This window comes from Myotis brandtii, unplaced genomic scaffold (assembly GCF_000412655.1).
Source record: "Myotis brandtii unplaced genomic scaffold, ASM41265v1 scaffold1164, whole genome shotgun sequence".
NCBI classification, from domain to species: domain Eukaryota; kingdom Metazoa; phylum Chordata; class Mammalia; order Chiroptera; family Vespertilionidae; genus Myotis; species Myotis brandtii.
Genome location: NW_005354027.1, coordinates 51,841 through 67,603, shown reverse-complemented (window position 1 = coordinate 67,603; position 15,763 = coordinate 51,841). Strand labels below are relative to the sequence as shown.

General features: G+C 43.2%; 1 protein-coding gene across 1 annotated transcript in view; it reads left to right on the top strand.

Moving 5' to 3' along the window:
• Positions 1 to 3,355: 3,355 nt before the first annotated feature.
• The window catches only part of SYNDIG1 (synapse differentiation inducing 1), a gene marked incomplete at its 3' end in the record, with an annotated part of 21,673 nt that continues 9,265 nt past the window's right edge, over positions 3,356 to 15,763 (top strand). The window contains exons 1-2 of the mRNA XM_014529072.1: positions 3,356 to 3,540; positions 5,281 to 5,846. Of these exons, the coding sequence (XP_014384558.1) occupies positions 5,367 to 5,846 (480 nt within the window). The remainder of the gene's footprint in view (positions 3,541 to 5,280; positions 5,847 to 15,763) is intronic.

The window sequence follows — 15,763 nt, the reverse complement described above, 5'->3', positions numbered from 1 at the left end:
GCCTTGGGTCTCTTCAGTACTTTATTTTATTGGCTTGTTATAAAGCTTTTTTGCTTACAAGTCTGATAACAATCTGATTTTCTTACCCTTTTTAGTGACACAGGTTTTTTGGGGTCCCCCCAACCCCAAATAACCAAAGTGGGGTGTTTTTGTTTTTATGTTTGTTTGTTTTTCTTTAAAGTTTAGCAGATTTACTATAATTGATATTTTGGTTGGTCATACTGAGTCAGTTTTTCCAGGTAATTATTGTACCCTTTCACCATGAATATCCAGGAAGCTTTATAGAAATCATCGTTTTAGTACTTGTTCTTATCCATTAGTTATTTTCTTCTCTAAGTTCTCTTTTTATGTGCATATTGTGCTTTCTTTGTCTTTATTCTATATTTATCACTTTTTGCAAAATATTTTAGCACTCTAAATGCATACATATTTAGTGTTATAATTTGCTTAGTTTTGGTAAATGCATATGTCTACATAACCTCGGTTCTCCCAAGATAAAGAATATCTGCATCACCTTGGAAAATTCCCCCTTGCTCTTCCCTCAAAATAGTCCTTCTCACCTGAGTCAGTATTTTGATGGCTTTCACATCACAACACTTTTGTCTACTCTAGAATTTCAAATGAATTTAAGTATTCATTTTTAAAAATGTAAGGCAGCTTTCTATTTTCCATGTCCTACTTATTCTAAGGTATGATCCACTGTGTTTTTTCACTCTTCAGTCCTTCCTGGTCTAGCCTTGATTTCTGAAATTACTTTCTCTTTTATTTCTAGTTCCTGAATTCTGTTCACATCTTTTTCTATTCACAAATTACATTGCTTCTGATTCTTTCCCAATTCTGATTTGTGTTGTTCCCTCCCAGTTTTTACATTTTTTTCAATTCCCTTTAGCTCATTTTGAAATACTAGATTTCAGTTTCACGTTGGCATGTCTTTGTGATATGTTCATGTTTAACTACTATTACAGTGGTTTAATATTGCTTTTTTTCATTGATTCAATTTTTAATATTTCCTAATTAAATATTATTATTATTTCCAGGAAGCACCTAGCATAGTGCCTCGCAATAATAAGCTATTGATAAATACACATTTTATTGAACTGAAACCTAGACTATTGTGAACAATATGAGATTTTCACCACCCTGTAGTGAAAGCGATATCTTAATTCCGTAAAACCTTAAGACTTGTGCCTAGGACCTACCAATCACAGAGCTGCTAGGACCTTAAAGCTCTTGCTCAACTGCTTTATTAATAATTCCATTTTCACCCAGTGTGGGGCATGCAGGAGGCAGCCAATCAATGATTCTGTCATCATTGATGTTTCTCTCTCTCTCTCCCTCTCCCTTCCTCCCTGAAATCAGTAAAAACATATTAAAAAAAATAATTCCATTTTCATAAACAACTTTCCCAAGATCATACAGACACGTAGTAGCAAAACTAAGGCTAAATCCCTGGTTTCCTGACTCTCAGTGTAGTGCCATCCTATATAATAAAAGCCTAATATGCTAAGTGTCCGGTCGTCCAGTTGGCCATTCAACCAATCAAAGTGTAATATGCTAATGATATGCAAAGGCCACTCAACTGCTTGCTATGATGTGCACTGACCACCAGGGGACAGATGCTCTGACTGGTAGGTTAGCTTGCTGCTGGGGTCCGGCCAATCGGGACTGAGCGAGAGGGCCGGACACACCCTGGAGCCCTCCCACGGTCCCTCCCCACTGGCCAACCTCCCGTGTCCCTCCCTGGCCCTGATTGTGCACTGGTGGGATCCCTCAGCCTGGCCTGCACCCTCTCGCAATCTGGGACCTTTCAGGGGATGTCAGAGAGCCAGTTTCGGCCTGATCCTGCAGGCCAGGCTGAGGGACCCCACCGGTGCACGAATTTGTGCACCGGGCCTCTAGTATATATATATTGACAGTCTCAAAGCAAAGAAAAACGTGTTTCTATGCAATATAAAATGTGTGCAGATGTTACATACCTACTTTCTGTCCTTTTGTTTTCTCCCATTCATAGTCAGTTTCTGATAGAGACTATGTAAATATGTATTTATCAATAGCTTATTATTGCAGGGCACCTGTTTGATTTTCACCCAAACTAGTGGGCAGGAGGGTTCCTTGAGCAAGAACATGAGAAGAAGAAGTGGGGGATCACACTCAGGGACAAGGAGGCCCCCTCTCTCCTCTCCCCACTGCCAGCATTGGGAAAGCATCAGGTGGAGTGTGATTGGCTGGCGATGCACTCAGTCAGCGTCCTCTGCCAGACTCACACGAACAGACGCCAAAGCCACACCCCAAGGATGGGATCAGGAGCTTAGCTGTGATTGCAGCCTAGAAAGAGTTTTGTCAACAGAAGGCAGCATCCTAGACATAGCAGAGCTGTTCAAGCAGAAATAAAGGACCAAGTGAGAGGGTTTCCTGGTCGCAGCCACTGGTTCTGAGTATCAATGGCTGAGGGGAAAAATACAAAATAAACAAAGTGTTATTTGTCATATCGTATAACCAGTCATATTACATGATTATATATCTGTTGTGAAGAGCCTTAGAAGAACAACACAGTCACTGGGTACGGCCCCAGAGGGCAATGGTGAGGGGGCTGGTAGATCACCCAGCCCGTGGCAGCATTGGGGGCATTCTCTCTCCACTATATCTCTGAACTGCTAAGCTGGGGCTTGAAGAAAGGCTTATGAGGGAGGAGTGCATAGAAGGAAACATAGAAGAATTGGGTTAAGAGGAATTATGCAGTTGAAGTCTATATACGACAAGCCAGTGTGTGTTAAAAGAGATACTGAAGCATGATGCAGGGACAAAAATAAAATCCCACTACTTCCAGCTCCTTTCTTTCAGATGTAATCATAATTTATAATACTCAAAGCTGGAAAACCTCACTTCAAGAAGAAAATATTTATTTAAGAATGCAATTGTTTGATATGTTTATTTAATACTTTAAAAATATAGTAAATAATCTATTGTAAATTCGAGTTAACTTGTCCAACAGGCCAAACTTGCTCTTCCCACCCTACCGTGGTGCCCTTCGACTTTAACATGAAGACGAATCGCTTGTTCTCATGTTAAAATGCAGGTTCTGATTCAGGAGTTCCAGGAGGTGCTCAGGATTCTGCATTTCTAACAAGCTTCCAGGGGGGGCTGATGCTGCCAGTTCTCACTGGGCACTATGGGCAGCGAACTATAGAGAGACCTAAGCTGTGCCTGCCTTTCACATCTGGGGCTTGGGCAGCGCAAGGAGATCACTAAGTAGGGATTATGGGTATCACATAAGACGATACTGTTTATGCCAACACACTTTCACTGAGGGCCTGCTGCATAACGGGCCCTAGAAAGGGACAAGATCACACTGGTTCTTGGGTTTTACGGAGCTCCTGGGCAGGAGCAGGGGCTGCAGGAGGAGGCTGACATTAGCAGATGCCGTGTTGGCAGAGAAGGATGCAACAGGAACTGTAAGAGAAGCAGCACAGCTGCTGTGAACACAACATAAAAGGAAGAGGTTAGTCTGGCTGAGCAAGAGCATGCGGTTTCATTGAGGAGGTGAGATTTGAACCGCGTATCCTTTGTAAGATGCTTACAGTGGATCTGGGTGGAAGGAGCTAAGTCTGAGAATGAACTGACTTCAAGAAAATTATTCTCGTCTTGATAGTACATCCTGCAGATCACAAACCAGATGGGGGGCTTGGCATTGAGATCAACCCAGTGGCTTCTCTATGGAAGGAGGAAGATTAACAAAGTGTAGTGTTTGGACCAGAAATACCTCAATAAGCATATGATGCCAGCTTGGAAGATGAACAAGCACAGAGGTGATGCTCAAACACCTGGTATGCCTTACTCACGGCATCTTGTTCAGATATTTAAATTTGAGCGAACTACTCTGTGCTGTGTAAGCAGAGGTGGAAGTATGTTTCTCACCTCTCTTAAGTTTGACACAGTGTAACACTAATAATAGGACCAATCTCTCAGCGCATATACTGTAGTTCGACTAGTCATTTGTCAACTCTATTAAAATATTATTTCCCAGTTAGTCACCAATGTGTCCTCTCTACCTCTTCTCCTTTAGTCAGTCTGAAATTGTAACTTCCGATAACTACCATCAACTAAAACAGTTATAATGTAAGAAAGTGCTTGAATCTCATAGAAAGCTGGAGCACCCTAAGTCCCCAAGACAGAATATTTTCCTGAATAATAGTTAACTTGCAAAGATGAAAAACCTGAGGAAATTAATTCTTTAGCTCCCCAAATCTCAAGCTTGTATATCTTTTTAAAAAAACAACAAAAAACATTTGAAACCCTAGAAAGAAGCACAATCTAGGGAGAAACAATTTGGAGGAATTCTTAATTATGTCCCTAATATGTAGATATTTCTCTCAGTTGAGCACCATTAAGGCAAAGAAATTTCTCGGCTGATTCCCGGGACTATGCTGGAAGGCCAGTAGGCAGGTGTGTTGAGCTAATTGTAATACCTACCTCAGAATATACATGTTTTTCCTCAGTTGGGGAAATTTGTCCATCTACAGTACAATGGTATGATCTTGTCATTTATTTTCTAATCTGTGTGGGACGTTATCTAAACCCTTTCTTCTTTGGGTGTGTGTTGTTTGCTGGAATGAGTAGCCATGGACCTGGAAGAGTCCAGCTCTATTGCAGATGTACAGCCTTGTTCTCCCTGAGGACCAGTCTGATGCTAATGTGATTGGGTTTACCTGTGAGAATCGGGATGCGTGCTGCCCATCACAGGTTTCTCTAGAGCTGCAGTGATTCCAATTTCTGCAGAGTCCTTTTTGGAAACAGACTTTATAGAGATACAGATAATCAGTTTCTGCTTTACTCTGGCCGGCTGCTCTGATAAAGCCTTTTTAAAATTGATGGATTAGATGCCCTCGCCCATGTAGCTCGGTTGGTTGGGCCTTGTCCAGTGGACTGAAAAGTTTCTGGTTCGATTCTCAGTCAGGGCACATGCCTGGGTTCAGGGCTCAATCCCTAGTAGGTGGTGTGCAGGAGACAGCTGGGGGCATGCAAGAGGCTGCTAATCAATGCTTCGCTCTCACATCAATGTTTTTCTCTCCCTCTCCCTTTCTCTCTCTCTAAAAAAAAAAAGCCAATTAAAAAATCTTAAAAATATAAAACCGGCAGAATCGGTAGGGCTGGACTCTCATCTCCCCCTCTAGCCATGGTGCGTACTGGCTGACTGGTATACCTGAGAGAACAAGAATCTGGATGATTAGCTCTTTTTCAGGTGTGATTTTCTTGTCTCATCTCTGTTTTATTCTCCTCCAGGAGAAATGGGTTCCATGAGGCAAGTGTGACCCTGAAGCCCAGCCCTGCAGCCACAGCCCGACACCCAGCTGGGCAGGCAGAGCACCATGGATGGCATCATTGAACAGAAGAATATGCTGATGCACAGTAAGATCAACGATGCTGGCAAGAGGAATGGCTTAATTAACACCAGAAACTTCATGGCTGAGAGCAGAGATGGCCTGGTGTCTGTTTACCCAGCACCCCAGTATCAGAACTGCCGGCTGCTGGGCAGTGCGGCAGCAGCCACCCTGGACAGCGGCAGGAGTGAGCCGGTCCAGCAGCTGCTGGACCCCAACACCCTGCAGCAGTCAGTGGAGTCCCACTACCACCCTAACATCATCCTCTACTCCGAGGGCATGCTGCGCTCCTGGGGGGATGGCGTGGCTGCCGACTGCTGCGAGACCACCTTCATTGAGGACCGGTCACCCACCAAAGAGAGTCTGGAGTACCCCGATGGGAAGTTCATTGACCTCTCAGCTGATGACATCAAAATCCACACCCTCTCCTATGATGTGGAGGAGGAAGAGGAATTTCAGGATCTGGAGGTCAGATGGGAATGGGATGAGGTAATTTGGTGGGAATCCACGAGAGCCTGGCAAAAATTAGGGAATGAAACTAGTGTGATAAAATGCAGAGAAACTGAAACATTTTGGGTGCCCCTTAAACTCTCTAGTGTTTGTGGAAGATGGGAGGAGTGGAGAGAGACTAAATGACCAAGACCAGTGAGGGCTTCAGCAGGAATTCTCATCAGAAATGCCCTCAGGTAATAGCTGTGGCGATGGGGCTACAGGTGGACTTAAAGGTTGGCAGCACCAGCAGGTCACTTGGGGACTCCCGCTAACACCCCACCCACAGGAAAGAGGGGTCATTGGCAAAGTGAACAAGGTGAGAGGGACATGTGGTGCTAGGGTGGCAAAAGGCTAGAAATGCGTGTGTGGTGACAATTTGGGAAGTATTTTTGCTGCCACACGTGCATGGTTTCCTTAATTTGGCATGCCAACGTTTCTACTGAAGGCTCATTGGTAGAGCTAAAACCTGCTGGAAGGAGTAGTAGAATTGGTAGCCTTAAGAGAAGGGAAGTTAAATTATCGCAAGAGTCACTTCTTCATTAGACTGGAGAGCAGGTCAGGGTGGTTGGATTACATTCTTAGAAACATGCACATTGACGTGGTGTAACATGCACAACAGCCTCCAGGTTAGCTTGTCCCTTCTCCTTCGATGAAGCACCCCAAGTGGGAGGTTCTTTTGTTCCCAGATCTGAACAAAAGCCATGCATTTGTCAATTCAGAGGCAGAAGCCCCAGCTTAAGGAAGGAATTTCACTGCCTTGAAGATAGAGGACATTCCTCCAGGACATGAGTGGCAGAGAAAGAAAAGCCAGATTTCCTGGTGGAGGCTGGAGAGAGCAAGAAAGAGGAGGTTTGGAGTAGAATCAGACCCACACTCATGGGGCCCGGACTAGGTAGAAGTCCAATGAAATAATGAGGGATTGATGGGTCAATAAGACCAGAATTATCAGGACTGGAGGTAAAAAAAGCAGATGGAGAGAGATGTTCTTTTTTTATTGCGGTGACATTGGTTAAAAAATCATACAGGTTTCAAGCACACAGTTCCATAATACATCATCTGTATATTGTATTGTGTGTTCACCCCCCAAGTCAAGTCTCCTTCCATCACTGTTACACCCCCTTTACTTTCTTCTACCTCCCCCCACTGCCCTTTCCCTCTGGCAATCACCATACTGTTCTCTGCATCCATGAGTCTGTCTTCACTTTGTTTGTTTATTTTGTTCATTTGATTCCACATATACATGAAAAAATCTTGGATATTTCTCGTAGCAATATTTTTTTCTGACATATGACCTCCGGCAAGGGAAACAAACGAAAAAATAAGCAAATGGGACTACATCAAACTAAAAAGTTTTTGGACAGCAAAGGAAACCATCAACAAAATGAAAGGAAAATAAATTGTATGAGAGAACATATTCGCCAATAACACATTAATTTCCAAAATATATAAAGAACTTAAACAACTCAACACCAGGAAAACAAACAATCTAATTTAAAAATGGGCAAAGGACCAGAATAGACACTTCTCCAAAAAGGACAGACAGATGGCCAATAGACAAAATGTTCAAGGCCACTAATCATTAGAGAAATGCAAATTAAAACCACAATGAGCCCTGGCTGGTTTGGCTCAGTGGTTAGAGTGTTGGACTGTGGCCTGAAGGGTCACAGGTTTGATTCCTGGTCAAGGGAATGTACCTCAGTTGCAGGCTCCATCCTCGGCCCGAGTTAGGGCAAATGCAGGAGGCAACCAATTGATGTGTCTCTCTCACTTGGATGTCTCTCTCTCTCTCTCTCTCTCTCTCTCTCTCTCTCTCTCTCCCCCTCCTCTTTCATTCTCTCTAAAAATAAATGGAAAAATATCCTCGGGTAAGAATTAAAAAAAAACACACACACAATGAGCTATCACCCCAAGCTTGTCATTATGGCTATCATCAATAAATTAACAAACAACAAGTGCTGCTGAGAATGTAGAGAAAGGGCAACCCTCATGCACTATTGATGAGAATACAGATTGGTGCAGCCACTGTGGAAAACAGTAGGAGAGACCTAAAAAAAATTAGAAATGGAACTGCCTTATGACTTAGCAATTCCACTTCTGGGAATATATCCCAAAAACCCGAAACCCTAATTCAAAAGACTACATGTACCCCATGTTCATTGCACTGTTATTTACAATAGTCAAGGTTTGGAAGCAGCCCAAGTGCCCATCAGTAGATGAGTGGATAAAAACGCTGTGGTCTAGTTACACAATGGAATGCTACTCAGCCTCAAAAAAGAAGGAAATCTTACCTTCTGGGACAGTATGGAAGGACCCAGAGCCTATTATGCTAAGTGAAATAAGCCAGTCAGAGAGAGAGAGAGGGAGAGAGAGATGTTTTAGAAGAGAAATTCAGAAATGGAAAAATAAAAAGTGATGTAGCAATCCCTGTGCATGGAGCTGAAAACCAACTGACAGGCTGTGGAGAGAAGTCCGAGTGGGAAAGGCTATACAAGGAGACCTTCACGCAGTTGATGGCACCTGTTAAGGGGAAGAGAAGGGTGTGAGCCCTGGCAATGCTAGAGTTTTGAGAAAGTTGGGAGAGGGCTTTGGCTTCCATTCAAAAGCCTCTGTGAAGTGTCCACTCTGTTAAGGTCTGAGGTTTTTTGCTGAAAGCAAAAGTAGAAATGCTGCTTACCTGCATACAGTTTAGGAAGCAGATACAAAAATGCAATGTCATCATAACAGAGAGTTGTAATAGACTTCCCAGTCTGCTCTGAGAGCATCTAAAGGAGGGGATGGGGCTCCTGCACTGCACCTTGAGGAGGACCAGACTGTTGGCCAAGGAGGACTGTGGGGAGGTGGTGGGAGAATTTCAGTCCAAGGAGACATGTGAGCAGATAAAGCATGGAGGCATCTAACCTAGATCTGCAGGGAACGCTAACTAATTAGAATAGAAAAACCTATGGATCATGGTGAGGTCTTGGAGACAGGATCTAAAACAGTGGTTCTCAACCTTCCTAGTGCCGCGACCCTTTAATACAGTTCCTCATGTTGTGGTGACCCCCAACCATAAAATTATTTTCGTTGCTACTTCATAACTGTAATGTTGCTACTGTTATGAATCGTCATGTAAATATCTGATATGCAGAATGTATTTTCATTGTTACAAATTGAACATCATTAAAGCATAGTGATTAATCACAAAAACAATATGTAGTTATATATGTGTTTTCCGATGGTTTTAGGCGACCCCTGTGAAAGGGTCGTTCGACTCCCAAAGGGGTCGCGACCCACAGGTTGAGAACCGCTGATCTAAAAGAAGCAGGGTCCCATCACTGAGGACTTACCAGCCCTCTAAGGGAGGCTGGATTTTAGGTGGGTAACTGCAAGACAGGAAGGATGGACAAATAATAGTGTCAAGAAAGAGTCCTATGGAGAGGTAGGGTGTGGGAAGAGAGCCCAGGCCCATCTATAGCTTCAGGCCTGTTCAGGGTACTGCTGTGCTGCACCACACAGGCCAGGCTGCTGGACACCCTGATGGCTACTGGGAGTAGGGAACCACTGAGGGGTTTCAGGCAGCAGGACCACGGTCAGATCCATATTTTTGGAAGCTGTTCTGGCTGCAGAGTGGACAAGTGTGTAGGGGAGATGGAGGTGAGACAGGAGGGAGGCACAGAGCCTGTTGGGGGCCTATTGTCAGAGATGGCGAAAGAGAGAATCCGGACAGCATTAAACTGAATATCTTAAAAGTGAAATAGGCCATTGTTTGGAGATGATGGGAAGGAAGGAGTTAGGCCTCTTTCTTTAAAAAAAAAAAAATGAATTTATTGGGTTGACATTGGTTCACAAAACCATACAGGTTTCAAGTGTACAACTCAATGAAGCATTATCTGCACACTTCATCATGTGCCTATCACCCCAAGCAAAGTCTCTTTCCATCCCCACTTCCCCGGCTTTTGTCCACCTCCACCTAGCCCCCCAGCCCTTTCCCTCTGGCTATCACCACACCGTTGTCTGTGTCTATGTGTTACTTATGAAGGTAAAGGCATTAGCCAAAAAACATATATCCACAGACCTCTCTTGTACATAGATGTTTCCAGTCCCCTAAGTGGCCAAGTTGGCCAACACAGGATTTTTAGTTTTACTATGAGTTTTGGGAAAATCAGCTTCAATATATAATATCCACCAGCAGTAAAAAGTTTGGAATAGTTATTACATTGAAAATGTAAAAGAAATTCCTGAATGTCTCCATCATTCTTTTGTCACTTGTTATACCCATATGTTTCATATCCATATCCTTGAATAAGTACTGTAGGCTAAGGTCAGTGGAGATGAGCAGGTGATTAGCATATCTTTTTATTTATTTATTTTTTGCCATGATGCTCAAAGTGTTTCCATTTAAAGCACAATGGAAAAGAGAGGGGGAAAATGTATGCAATGCTTAATCCCCAAACAAAAAAATTCAAGTTAAAGTGTGAGCTTTTCCTTCTAAAATGACATGTGTCAAATAATTTTAGACATATAAAAATGTTGCAAGAACAGTGCAAAGAACTCCTATATATTTACTTGTCACCTACTTTTCTTCAGACTCAATAGTTTATCATACATGCTTTTTCTTTCCATCAATATACATGTTTTTCTGAGCTATTTGCAAGTAAGTTACAGACATGAAATTCCTTTTCCCCTAAAGGAGTCATGCGTTTTCTAAAAACAAGATCAATTATAAAAGTGAGGAAATTAAAATTGTTTAATACTCTCACCTAATGGACATACTTTATTCAAATTTTTAAAAACTCTTTCAATATAGTTTTTATAGCAGAAGAAAAAAATCTGCCCAGGATCCCATATTGCATGTTATTTTCATGCCCCTTTAGTCTTCTATAGTCTGCAACCTTCTCTGTATCTTCTTTGTATTTCACAACCTTGACACTTTTGCAGAATGCAGGTCAGTTATTTTACAGACAGCTCTCAATTTAGTTTTGTCTGATGGTTCCTTTGATTGGATTCAGGTGACTGCATTTTTGGCAGGACCAACACATAGGTGGTGCAATGCCCTTGCTGGTACCTTCAGGAGGCCCTTGGTGTCAATGTGCCCCATTCCTCCTGGTGGTAATTTTATCACTTGTTGAAGTTTCTCACTGGCCAAGTGATGGTGTCTCTTTGCAATTAATAAGTATTTTTTGGAAAGGTACTTGTAGGGAGAACACATCATGTGTTCCATTAGCCGTTCACCTACTATTTTTACCATTCTTCAACAAATTTCTAACTCTGTAGTTCCCTCTATATGTATTAGTTGGCATTCCATTACAAGGAAGAGTTATTCCTCCCCATATTTATTGTTTTATCTATTTATTACTTTGCTTCAGGCTGGCCATTGATTCTTATTTTATTCAGTGGGCTGCTGTCACATTTATTACAATGTGTGTTGCATATTTATTCTGTTGCTCACTTTGTTTTACTGGAAAGGAAAGGCCCCTTCAAGTTGGCTTCTGTGCCTTTTTGCGGTAGCTCATCATTCTTTAATCAGCTGTGATCATCATTTCCTGCTACAGCAAACTGCTCCAAATGTATCTTGTCTGTTGCCAGCCCCAGCTTCGAAATCAGCCATTACTCCAAAGAGCCCAGGCTCCTTTTGTTGAAGAAATTGCACTCAGAAACCAACATATGCCTACTAGGTCTCCTCATTGCTACTTGGGACAGGTGGGGTGTCATTGTATCTAAGCCCTCTCAGCAGACTGAGCTGTGAATATACATAAACATATCTATATAACAGTGTGCATTTACACACACATATTTTATATTATTTATAGATAGATAGATAGATAGATAGATAGATAGATAGATAGATAGATAAAAACTGATACCCTCAATTCCAATTTAATCAGTGCACATTCTTTGAAAGAGTAAGAAAAAAAACTCATAGACACAGACAACAGTAGGGTGATAGGATGATTACAAGAGGGACAGGGGGGTTTAGGGATGTAGAAGAGGGTAAAGTGAGGATAAATGGTGACGAAAGAGAGTTGACTTTGGTGAACATACAATACAATATACAGATGATGTGTTATAGAATTATACTCTTGAAGCCTATATACATTCATTAACCAATATCACCCCAATAAATTCAATAAAAATGGCAAATTATAAATAAATAAATGTACAATATTAGCTTCAGGTGTACAACACAGTGATTAGACATTTATATTCCTTATGGAGTAATTACCACACTGAATCTAGTAACCACCTGGCATGTATGTAGTTATTATGATATCATTGACTATATTGCCTCTGATGTACTTCACATCCCTATGAGTATTTTTATAACTGGTAGTTTGTTCTTCCTAATCTCAGCATTATGGGCTATAGGAACTGGATTGCATTCATTCTGGAAAATGCAAGACACTGGTATTGTATTTTATTCCCCTTTGAGTTAACTTTATTTTCCCCCATCTTTAGAAAATTTTCTTTTTAAGCTCTTAATCGGATTAGTATCTTCTAAAAATAACTCCTTCCTCAAGGAATGTAAACACATTAAGGGACTCTTGTACCAGATACTACCAAGAGGCAAAAAAAAAAAAAAAGTTTACTTCTAAGTGATGTATTAACTCCCATATTTTCAAACTTTTTTTCTTTTTTAGCTGAGAGACATTTGCTTTATGAAAGTTTTCCTGGGAACCCAACATGCAAAAGAGGAAGAGGTGAAGCTGTTTGGGTGCAAGCCGGTTTGGGAACTTAGGACTATAGCTCTCATCCCCCCTTCACAGAGGCCCCAGGCCCGCTGCGTGCACTATAGCACGGAGGTGCCCCCCTTAAAGTGACACATGACACTGCCCGTTGCAGCGTGCTCTCTGTGATGTCCTCTAAAAAGCAAACGGAGAACAACTGTTTAGACCAGACCCACCAAAAGCAAGTGGTGTTTTCCCCATTTCCGGGCACACAGAGGCGGGTAGATCTAGATGGCTACGACTGAAGCCACCTCACACGTGCTGCAGTTAGAAACACATATATTTGTTGGGAAATCGTGTCCCTGTTTTTACTTGCCTGATGATTGGAGAGGTGGTTCACAAAGAATAACTGAATTCCCGGCTTTTAGGAATTACAATAAAGAGTGAGATACATCTTCCTATGATAATCCAGAGTGCTAGTTCAGGGGGGTGATTATCTTTTCAATAATTCTTTATTGTTGAAAGTATTACATATGTCCCCCTTTTTTTCCATTGATCCCTGCCAGCCCACCCCTTCCCCCACCTCAGGCCTTCAGCACCTCCTCCCACCCACCCATCCTCACCTTCCCTCTGAGATTCCGCACGCTTTTCCATGGTTCCATGTCTCTGGATCCACTCCCTTCATCAGTTTATTTTGTTACTTAGATTCCACATATGAGTGAGATCATGTGATACTTGTCTTACTCTGACTGATATATTTCACTTAGCATGATACTCTCCAGGTCCCTCCATGTTGTCCAAAGGGTAAGAGGTTCTTTTTTACTGCTGTATAGTATTCCATGGTAGAAATGAGTAGGAGGGGGTGACAATAGAGTGTTTCTGAGGAAAATCTTGTATCTGCTTTGGGGTATCTCAGTGCAGGATAGGAGAGGGCTGGGCTGCAAAGCACGTGCTTCAAGCATTACATACTTGAAAGAGGCTGCAGTAAGGGCTGAGGGCTGGCTTCGTGCTATGCTTTGCTCCTTGTCCTGGCCGACCGATTCTAAAAATGTGAACTCAAATGCCTTGGCCCTCACTGAGCACTGGGAGGGAGTGACAGACACTGGGATTGTTTCTAGGATGGCCTCTACCCGCCTGGTGAAGAATAAGGATGGCCCCAGGCCTTAGACCATCCCTACAGCCTTGTTGCTCACTGGTTCACCCCCTCTGCTATGCCCCAGGCCCAAAACACCCCCTGACTCCTCTCTCCACCTCCCCTCTCCTTCCACCTTTTCTACACAGCTTTCCCTAGGAATCCCCAAATCCACACCACTTTTGGAAAAATGGTGGGGCTCTTTCCAGCTCCTTGCCCTGTTGTCTACCTGGCCCATCCAGGTACAACATGCTCAACAGACGAGCTCTTTAAAAGGGCCCCAAAGAGACAGTTTCAGTCTTGCAGGAGAGGGGTTTGTTGCCTTGATTTGCTTCCATCGCGCCAGTGCAGGAAATAGTCTCTATCTACAAGACAATTACTACCTAGTGTCCTAGTAGGAGAAACTAAATTATATTCCTGGAATAATTTAACAGTAATTTAGGGCAATATGTGTTTAGAAACTAAAATATGATTTCTTTGCATTTCATAGTATTGAACCCCCAGATCTCTTTGCATCTGCAAGCCATGTACACATGACACAGAGAGGGTCCTCAGGAAACATCTGTGGTGTTTATTGAACTAATTTTGGGTAAAGGGGAGGCCAGTGGGCTTCAAGGTGCTGGGGAAAGCTGGGATGATTTCACCTAATCATCCATAGCCAGGCTGCCCAAATAAAACCCCTAAGTGGATACCAGGGGATCTTTGGGGCCCACCCTAATGGTGCAGGTGAAGGAAGATAATCCCAGTGTCAGCCTTGTAAGAAACCCAGGGCCCGCCCGGCCGGTGTGGCTCAGTGGATGAGCTTCAACCTATGAATCAGGAGGTCACAGCTCAATTCCCAGTCAGGGCACATGCCCAGGTTGTGGACTCAATCCCCAGTAGGGAGCGTGATTCCTCTCTGAAATCAATAAAAATATTTTTTTTAAAAAAGAAACCCAGGGTTCAAAACCCAGACACTAGCCTTGCCAACAGGGCTCACTAGGAGTTATTTCCTCCTGTGGCAGTAGAAGCTCTGTTAGGTATTGAGCTGTCTGGAATATCAAAGATGCTTCCCCACACTTCTCTACTCCGACGTAGACAAACATACCATGCTACATGCTGGCTACCAAGACCATAGAGCATCGAGCATGCAGCTGACAAGCACACGCAGGTTGACAGACACACCTGCCTGCATGCTGGCCATGGTTCATCCTTGGTTCTGTTCATCAGCTGCCCTGAGTAAGACAGCCTTGAACCAGATGGGGTCGTCATTCTTCCCCATCCTCCCTGCTGTCTCACCTGAATGGCTGGCTAGGGTGTGCATCCTGAAATACATAGGGAAGGCGTTTTAGGTGGGGAAGGAGAGGGGCCGCGGTGGGGCAAAAGGGCTGAAGACGGTGCATTCATAGAGGCCCAAAACACCCCCTGACTCCTCTCTCCACCTCCCCTCTCCTTCCACCTTTTCTACACAGCTTTCCCTAGGAATCCCCAAATCCACACCACTTTTGGAAAAATGGTGGGGCTCTTTCCAGCTCCTTGCCCTGTTGTCTACCTGGCCCATCCAGGTACAACATGCTCAACAGACGAGCTCTTTAAAAGGGCCCCAAAGAGACAGTTTCAGTCTTGCAGGAGAGGGGTTTGTTGCCTTGATTTGCTTCCATCGCACCAGTGCAGGAAATAGTCTCTATCTACAAGACAATTACTACTTAGTGTCCTAGTGAGAGAAACTAAATTATATTCCTGGAATAATTTAACAGTAATTTAGGGTAATATGTGTTTAGAAACTAAAATATGATTTCTTTGCATTTCATAGTATTGAACCCCCAGATCTCTATACCTCTTTGCATCTGCAAGCCATGTACGCATGACACAGAGAGGGTCCTCAGGAGACATCTGTGGTGTTTATTGATCTAATTTTGGCTAAAGGAGAGGCTAGTGGGCATCAAGGTGCTGGAGAAAGCTGGGATGATTTCACCTAGTCTTCCATAGCCAGGCTGCCCAAATAAAACCCCCAAGTGGATACCAGGGGATCTGTGGGGCCCACCCTAATGGTGCAGGTGAAGGAAGATAATCCTAGTGTCAGCCTTGTAAGAAACCCAGGGCCCGCCCGGCCGGCGTGGCTCAGTGGATGAGCTTCA